General features: G+C 40.3%; 1 protein-coding gene across 2 annotated transcripts in view; it reads left to right on the forward strand.

Moving 5' to 3' along the window:
- Positions 1-9,804, forward strand: part of PDE11A (phosphodiesterase 11A) — a 466,948-nt gene that overhangs the window by 413,739 nt on the left and 43,405 nt on the right. For both annotated transcript variants that reach the window (XM_017868289.1, XM_017868290.1), the window contains 2 exons: positions 2,199-2,262; positions 8,498-8,572. In XM_017868289.1, the coding sequence (XP_017723778.1) occupies positions 2,199-2,262; positions 8,498-8,572 (139 nt within the window). The remainder of the gene's footprint in view (positions 1-2,198; positions 2,263-8,497; positions 8,573-9,804) is intronic.

Raw genomic sequence — 9,804 nt, forward strand, 5'->3', positions numbered from 1 at the left:
TTGTTCTCTTCAGTTCTTCCTTTGCAATCTTCCATCCCTGTATCTCCTGCAATCTTCCTTCCCACTCTCCCTTCCTTGTTTTAGGCTTTTGTCAATTTATGTCTCCAATAAGTCTCCCTCCTTCCACCCTCTCCTTCTTCAAACCATCCTCACATCCACCACCTAAAGTTTCCTCCCTAAAGGTCTGTTCAGGTCCCTTGTGAGTCCCCAGCCTTAGCTGACTCTCCAGTGCCAGATGGACAAAGGTTGCAGCCACTCCACCCATCCTACCTCTCAGCCTCTCCGGTATCCCTTCTCTGTGTGGACTTCCTGCTCCCCTGTATTCATTGAAGTAGAGATTCTTCTGTCAGACAAAGGATTCCAATCCTAGCTTTGACACTTCCTAACTGTACAACCTGGGGCAAGTTACCTAACCTTTCTGAACCTTATTTTTTATCTGTAAATAAGAGATAATAGTATTGCTACCACATATAGAGACTGAGTCAATCACCCTGTGCAGGCTTCCCAATAAGTGGTAGCTATTAGAATTATCATCAGATATTCAATAAACTTGTTGATCAACTGATATGCATTTGAGGAGTAAGTTTCAAATTATCAATTGAACAGAACCTAAGTAATTATCCACATTATGATACAAATAGGCAACTTCACAGAGATTATTTGCTGTGCAGGAGAGATGCTGAGAAATCCAATGCTTTAGCCAGTCTTGTCCCCCTCCAGTACTGACAGCATCCATGTGTAGCAAGAGGGCATCTGGTAGCTTTGTGATAGGCACAGAATCCTGAATTCTTTACTCACCTTGGGAAGGTAAAATGACTTAATGTCTGCGTGCTTCTGTTTACTTATCTGTAAAATAAGGATAATAGCAACTACCTCTGGGGTGGTAATGACAATTCATTTAGTTAGTAGTTTAGTTAGCAGTTGGTTAGTAAAGCACTTAGTACAGAGGCAGACACACAGTAAGCTGTGTAGAAATGCCCGATACAGAAGGTCAAAAATGAATAGGCTGATGTGTCTCCCTTTGCGTAGTGCTTAACACAGGGATGTTTGGAATTAGAGGTTTCATCAGTGCTGCTTGGGTCGAGAGGGCTGCTGATGCCGGTGCCGCCTGGTTGTGACTTGAATGACCTATTGTTATGTGTGACTCTGCCTTGTTCCCTGGAGGGGTTTCCTGTGGGGGATCCCCCTGCCATCTAAGCATGCTCTGCCATCTGGGCAGCAGACATGTTTCCAAGGCATTAGATCTGGGAGGGTATGAAATGTTAACACCCGACATCAGGACAGCCCTCTGACCTTTGGCTGCATACCCCTTTCTTCCAAAAGCAGTTAGCCAAGATGTGGTTCCCCAGCTCAAATCCTATGTTACTTTTCATCACATTCTGCTGGTTTTCAGCACCAAGAAAGTAGATTTGGGACAGAGTGTGCCTTATTTTTCCTCCTCCCACCACATTAAATTATATATAAGCACCAGAGCTATCTACAATTTGAATTGTTCCCCGTGTTTCCATGGTTCAGTGTGAATTATAGTTAATCCTGCCCCTCAGAACTCTGATTCAGACCATTCCTGTGCTTTCTTATGTGCCCAAATTAATGAAAGCTGGAGCTGAGTATGTTTCTTCTTCATAATGCTTGTAAACCATGGTTGGAGCCAGGTAGTAAACTGGAGTGAAACGATATGGCTCTTGCCCATAAATCTTAGCTCTATAGAGCAGATGAAAATGAAGGAGCCCCTTATGTGGCATGTGCCTTGCCTCTTTGGTGTGGGTTTTCTTTCGTTCCCATCAATCAATGATAAGTTGGTAAGTAGTTTCATCAGCCATGTATATAGTGTTATATACTGATTCTCTTGCTTATAGTTTAAAAAAAACGAACAACGTTGTCCATTATAAATTATTTTAAGCAGAGCTTGCTTAGCTCAGGTGTAGAGAAAGTAGTGCTTTGCTTTCCTTGATTTGCTACAGACAAAACAAAAGGGCCACCGGAGGATGTGTGAGAGCTTTGTCTTCCTAAGCAGCGTGGCCACATGATGGAGATGCTGAACACAGGGACTATAAACAGTGCTGCCCCTTGTTGAAGAAAGGAAGATGTGAGCTGGCCTCGTTTCCATTTTATTTTATTTATTTATGTATCTAGGATGGGTTTGTTTAGGAATGCAACAAAAGATTATTCAGGCTGTTTTGTTTGGTTCTGTTTTTCAGATCAATGTTAATGACAGCCTGTGACCTTGGAGCCGTGACCAAACCGTGGGAGATCTCGAGACAGGCAAGTGGTGATTAATGGCAGCGCTCAGCAGAGGAGGGACTGGGGGGGTAAGGGGGACACAATATTCCCAGAGCCCAGACTACCAGGCACTGAAACCCTAGTCAATTTGCATCAGTATTAACATGGTGTAAAAAATAGCAGGAGGCTTAGGCACGACATAGTTTACTGCACAGCCTTTTTTTTTTTTTAATCGTGCTTTCACCAAGCAATAATATTTCCGACTCTGTAAGATATTTTTCATGTGCTAAATCTGAATAATACATTGACCATTAAGGCAAGAGTTTCAAAGATAGGATTTTTGGCAAGATAATCATGTCTTAGCACAAGGTCTTGTTTTTTTATATCTGAAAATAAAAGGAGGCAAAAGGAAATTATATTTTCTTTTAAATATTATTTAGATATCAGAAAGCTCTGTGGTCAAAATATGCAGTATCCAATTTAATTTGCAGAAAAACAAACCATGCTTTTACCACCTATCTGATTTCTCTGCCACAAAGCATTAGTTCTATAAGAACAGTTTTCAATTTAAGTAACTACCCAACTTAAGATTGTGGATTGCTGATAGTATTTAGAGGTTAATCATTATGTACGTTTTATTATGCACCTACAGTGTGGGGTCAAAAACAGTAACTTGGCATCTAAAGACTTGACACTGGCCGGGTGCGGTGACGACTCAAGCCTGTAATCCAGCACTTGGAGTCCGAGACGGGGATTCACGAGGTCGTGGAGATTCAAAGACCATCCTGGCTAAACACGTGAAACCCGTCTCTACTAAAAAAATAAACCAAAATTAGCCGGCGAGGTGGCGGCGCCTGTAGTCCCAGCTACTCAGGGGAAGGTCGAGGCGAGAGAATGGCGTAACCTCCGGGAGGCGGAGCTGCCAGTGAGCTGAAAGATCCAGCCAACTGCACTCCAGCCTGGGGTGACAGAGCGAGACTCCGTCTCAAAAAAAAAAAAAAAAAAAAAAAAGACTTGACATTTTAAGGAAAATAAGATGCATTTCCATATCAATAAATAACTAATATCTATTGATTGTTTTATGTATATTATCTCATTTAATCCTTAAAATTGTACTCAGCTGAATAATGGCCACCCAAAGGTATCAGGTCCTAATCCCTGGAACCTGTAAACATTACCTTCAAAAGAAAGAGTATCCTTGCAAATATGATTAAGAATCTCAACTGCAGACTGATCTTGGATTATCCAGGTGTGCCCTAAATCCAATAACAAGTGTCCTTATAAGAGGGAGCAGGGGAAAATTACACACTCAGAAGAGAAGGCAATGTGAAAACAAGGCAGAGATTGCAGTGATGCAGCCATGAGCAAAGGAAAACTGGAAGAGGCAAGGAGCGGATTCTCTCCAAGAGCCTCCAGAGGGAGCACATCCCTGCTGACACCTCGATTTCTGCCCGGTGAACTGATGTAGAACTCCCAGCCTCCAGAACTATGAGTGAATACACTCCTGTCGTTTTGGCCACTAACTTTGTGGTAATTTACAGCAGCCTTAGGAAACTAATATAGTTATTATCCCCATTTCACAAATGGGAAAAATGAGACTTAGAAAGGATAAGCAGCCTGAGTTTATACAGCTTGTAGGTGGTGGAGCTAGGTATAGATTCTAGCAGGTTAGGCTCCAAAGCTTTCATTCTTAGCAGTGTTTTATGGTTTCCTTCACAGGATGCATCAGTCAGCATTTTTAAATGAGGCAAGTGTATCCACAGAATAGGCTATGTTACCATTTTACCCAAAATCTCAGTGGCTTTAAACAACAAATTGCTCACGAACATGGGCACCTAAGGTTGGCAGGTGCCACTTTGTCCTTATTCTGTATTGGGGCTGAAGGAACAGCCACTACCTAGATCACTCTGATAGAGGCCCTGGAAGGTCTTGCACTGGCAATTAAATGCTCCCCGCAACAATTCATCAGCCAGAACTTGTCACATGACCCCACCCAACCAGGAAGTACCATCCTTCTATTTGCTCAGAAAGGAGAAAGCCAGAAATAGTGAGCATGTGACTACCAGAGTTTGCCCTTCTCATCACCAAAACTGTGATTCATTCTCCCTCCAGCAGACAAAATATACCCATCCTTCCTCCAAGAAAGATAACCCAAATGTCCCATCAGTCATGGCATCAAGCTCTTAAGTCCAGCATCTCTGGGCGATATATGCTAGTCTCTACAACAGATCTAGATGCAGATTAAAGACCTACACACACCCAAAATACAGCATCAACATACACCGAAAAGACAAAATATCCATTATAACACTCCCATTCAGAAAGGGAAGAGATGAGTGATATTCATCGCAATGTGGAGTGGTGAGTGGTCCATGGCAACTCCAGAATCCCGCTGGGTACTCACTGTGAGGGTGCCCTACCATGCAGGGGACCCTGATTCTCTGGGAGATGCTCTCCAGTTCCTTTTTCCCTCGACCTTTCAATCCTCCCCGGGAAATTATTCCTTTCCCATCACCCTTCTTAGCTTTATCTGGAGGTCAAAACTGCCTTCTTCTCACCTAAAGAAGGTTGAAGTTCCAACACCTGTTTTGTGTAATCATGGGCTTAGGGTTTCTTTAGCACTAAAACTCTCTTGTACGTTTAGTCAGCTTTTTATGTCTTTGATTCTAGTCCTTTCCATTTGCCCATAACCACATCCACATTCCATATAAACATCCCAGATTTTCTGTATTTATTTGTTTCTTTACATTTAGGAATAAAGAAATATGGCAAATATATTTATTTATTTCTGACTTAATTCCTAGTGCCTTGGGCCTAACAGCCTTCAGTGAGAGAACCGTATAGGTAAATCATTTCATTGTGCCATTTTTGTCCAGTTAAAAGGATATGCTGCAAACTACCTAATTCCTTCAGAATGTAACCCTAGGTGTGTTGGCAGTACCTTTGATTTGATTCTTGTTACAAAGCTGAGTCTTAATCAAACTTCGTCAAAGTGTATCACAATTTTCATTTTCACAGTTTGGAATTAAGAAGTAATTTTGTCTTCCATCCCTACAAGTCCCTGAATTTGTGACTGTTTCTATTCCCTTTCATTCCTGGTTATAAGCCTGTTCCTCCTTTTCTAAACTCACTTCCTGTAATTCCTAGCAAAACAGTCAATGGCAACCATCACATTTTACCAACATTTTGTTTTCTAATCTCATCTCCCAAGACTGTAAGTTTATTCAGAACATTGTTAGCTTTTAGTTATAACTGTACAAATTATTTTGCCATGGATTCTCATCCTTATAGCCTCCTCATTATCTTGATACCTGGCCCCCAAGCTGATGACACATGTTTTAGGGTCTTTTTCTCTCTTTCTCTTCTTTTCTCTTTTAATAGCAACACCTCACTTCCGTACCAATTTTTGTATTAGTCAAGGATAGGCTAGGCCTTGGTTCAGTAACAAATACATTCTGAAATTTCAGTCGTTCAACACAAATAAAGGCTTATTTCTTGCTCACACTGTCCAATGTAGATCAGGCAGTTTTCCTATAGAGTATTCCACCAATTGTGCTTTGGTTTAAATTTCAGTGTGACATATTTGAAGTTACAAAAAGTCACAGAAAGCAGGATAATTGTGAAGAATTTGTGTGGTTGACTAGCTTCTTTCCGCATCTCTGCCCACTGTTCATCTTACCCTCTCCCCTTTCCCATATGGGAAGGTCTCCCTTCTGGGAGAGTTGGTGAGTAGACTGCAGGGAAGAGGTAGGAGGCTCTTCCAGGTATTGGGGAAAAGTGTAGTACTCGGGGAGCCTCCTGTAATAGGGATGGAAGGAGGTGGAGAGTGTGAGGAAGTTAGAAGGACTGAGAGAAAACTAGAGAAGACCAGAAAGGGAATGGGGTGAGGTATGATGTGCCAGCACCTTCAGAAACCCCAGTGAAAAGCATGTCAAGAACTCAAGGAGCAGTAGCCCCAGGGGACAGGAAAGTGACAGGGCAAAGTACTTGCAAGGAAAAAAATTTCTGCCTTGATATTTTAGGCCAACTTGGGAGGCCCAATAGCTGCTTGTAGGTGGTCTTCTCAGTCGCTAGTGTAAATATTATTTTATTTTCTGGATGTGCGCTTCTGTTGAAAAGTGCAGAAATGTAAGAGTTCAGGGAAATAAAACACAAAACCATCTATTTCCTAATGTTTCTATCAGAAAGCTTGTTGCAGTTCTAAGCTAGCAATCTCATTCTTATTTGTCTCCAAATTGATGGGTTAAATTTTTTTTTTTTTAATGCTCACTTCAAAATTTTAGGAAACATTTGGAGAAAACAATAGGCCTTTCTTTAAAAAATATTTCTCTAACTTCCTGGATGTTGATTTTTAAAAATTCCCTTTCTGCTGGGGTTTATTCTACTTTCCCTTCCTGCAAACAAGACTAAGCATGTGGGTTTCCCCAGTGATTCCCCCAAGGCCTGATTAGCATCTCAATTTCCTTCTTTAATAAAAAATTCAATCAGGAACCACTTAATGTTCCTGATTGGGTTTTTAAGTACAAACAAAGCAGTTGTGCAAGTTAAGCTGTGAAAGGAGCACAGGGGAGATACCAACAACTAGTTGAGAAAGAGCAAGGACAGAATTTTGTTTTAATTTCTTTTCTTTTCAGGGGCTACAGACCTATGCAGGACTCCCACCTTGAGGTGCCTGATGTGCACATTTACATTCTTTAATGCAAAAGACCTAGCTTAAAGCAATCTGAGGGAGAGTTCTGGGAACTGAATAAATAAGGTCATACCCTTAGGGGACCATTTCCTCTTCAAAGGAAGGCCAGAGAAAGAAGAGAGAAGCCTGGTGTGCTGAAATGCAGGGTAGCAGGAGAGACTGGAGAGGAGACAAGTGAACTGAGTCCTAGAAAACAGGCACATATACAAGAGATTGGGGTGAAGGGGATTTTTCAGTCAGTTCCAACTAGTGTTTTTGTGGTTAAATTATTGAAAAGGGCCCATGTTTCTTAATAGAAATATTATAAATCTGAAGTTACTGGATATTTGATTTCTTTATATGTGACTGCACACACGCTACTCTCAGATGTGTGTGTGTGTGTGTGTGTGTGTGTGTGTGTGTGTGAGTTTAGTGTTGTGTTTCAGTTTTATCTATAATCTGTGACTAACCAAATCTTTTGAGAGATCAACGGAGTTATCTTGATACTATGCACTTGACCAAAATTAAATTGTCTCATCTTTGCCAGATTTAAGAACCTTATCTTCATAAGAACCTGGAATAGAGAAAAATTTGTTTGGTATCCATGTCCTCTTGCCATGAAGTTGTCTGGGATTTATTCTACTCTTCCAATATTTTTTAAATCCAGCTAGTTCATCTCAGAAATTTCCTAGATGCACACCATAGTAGCGTTGAAAATAGCCATTAAACATTTAATCTGTTATATCAATTTGCTTCTCACAAGCTATCCTGAGAAGTGAAGGTGTGGAAAAGAAAAAAAAAAAGAAATCTGTTTAGCTTGGCAATAATCAGTAGCTGCTGACCATCCAAGCTAATGGATTAAAAGCAGAAAAATATAAGTCTCTGTTTAAGGTTTAAGGTAGAACAAACGTCCCATTGTCCTTGTACCAACTAGAGCCTACCATAAATTAACACTTTTAGTGCGTAGATCCAGACAGCCTGAAGACCAAGTCACGCTCTTCAAACTATACCGTGACCTACTGTAAAAGTCTGCTATTGACAGTGAATCTAGCATTAGTCCTGCCTCTTGATTGATTGCAACAGTAGGAAGCAGAGGATGTGCCCTGGGGTTATCCCTCCCAGAGTGCATACAAATATTGGTAGGGAGGGAGTTGAGGAGTTTTCGTGTGGCAAGATGAAGCTGGGCTAATATAAAAGTATGCAACAAAATAAAGATTCTACATAGAAACAATAAAAAGTTGGCTAAACTATCATTACATAATATAATAATAATTACACATTATTATTAAATGAATATTTGCTTCACTTTTCTGTATAAGAACTTTTCCTGCTTTGAAGCTGGCAACCTGTTGCTTCATCCCAAATATGGAAGCTGTATAGTGGGAGATTGCCTGTTGGCATGCATCTAAAATTACATTGCACAAGTTCTCCTGATTAAATGAATGAAACTGATTTCCAACATGAAAGGTTAATATACTTATTTCCTCATAAGCTTTTTAAATGATTGTCTGTGTTGATGAGGATCATCAAATACATAAGCAAGAAAGAACTTCCGAGTCTCGTGATAAACTACACATAACCATGAATTGAAATATTTATATGTTTCAGGTGGCAGAACTTGTAACCAGTGAGTTCTTCGAACAAGGAGATCGGGAGAGATTAGAGCTCAAACTCACTCCTTCGGTGAGTGCATCCTTTAATTATCACATATTTACCCTTTTGAATGACATTTTCAAAAACAACTCCAAATTACAAGTTGGAAATGGGAAAGATTGAAAATGGGTTTAAGGAGGCACTCCTGAAAGTTTAAAACATTAATTAAACGTAAATGCTAAACACTCTTATTCCCAAGTCTCTGATTAAGAGTGGTGAGCTACTTACTTAACAAGCATTTCCTGCGCACCCACAGTGGGACAAGTAGGCACGAGGGAGGATGAGCAAAGTGGAATTTGAATAATTCAAAGCCCAGTGCTGGCATTTCATGTATGCCTACTTTAGAATAGAAACACTGTACAGCAAAAATTAAAGGCAGGCTGTCTAGCTTTGAGAAGCTAGATTTTATTTTCCAATTTCCAACTTTCAAAATCCCAAAACAAACCATTTCAAATCTCTGTTTCTTTTCTTTGTCTGTAAAATGAAAAAGTTTCACCTATGGAACTAGGGTCTGGTGATTGGAACGCTATTTATATTGGACTCACCTGCTCAGTTATTACTTAAGAATGTTTACTGTAGGCTCAAGGTGATGCTGTTTTTAAGCATAAGGATACAGAAGACATAACTGCCTCAGTCACCACCTCAAGAGGGGCAGCCTCTTTATTACTAACCAATGATTAGCTAAAAACATAAAACCCAATGACTCTGAGAGTGGTGCAAAGCATTTTAAAGCCTGGCATAGCACAGTAGATTCAATGATACTCAAGGCATGTATCAATTGTCAAGAATGTCTGTTTATGAGAACCCAAATTAACTGAACTTGAACATTTGGAGGTATTTATAAGGTCTTCAAGTTTTAAGACATCCTTCTTTGCTGACATTTAAAAACAAGGAAAAGCAAGAGAACCAGTTCCTAGTTTGAATAGTTTCACCTGCTTGAAGTAAGAACGCAGTCTTGCTAATTTTGACTATTCTTAATCAGTTGCTTATGTACAAAAGGTCAGGAGCTACATAAGTTGAAACACATACCAATTATTTTGGTTTTCAAAGCAACATTGACTTAGTTTGTCAAAACATCCCTTTTTTGGTGGTGTCACCAAATTTGGTTATAAAAATAAAAATATTAGCTTGAAGGCCGGGCGCGGTGGCTCAAGCCTGTAATCCCAGCACTTTGGGAGGCCGAGACGGGCGGATCACGAGGTCAGGAGATCGAGACCATCCTGGCTAACACGGTGAAACCCCGTCTCTACTAAAAAAAAAAA

This window comes from Rhinopithecus bieti, unplaced genomic scaffold (assembly GCF_001698545.2).
Source record: "Rhinopithecus bieti isolate Rb0 unplaced genomic scaffold, ASM169854v2 scaffold_3062, whole genome shotgun sequence".
NCBI lineage: Eukaryota > Metazoa > Chordata > Mammalia > Primates > Cercopithecidae > Rhinopithecus > Rhinopithecus bieti.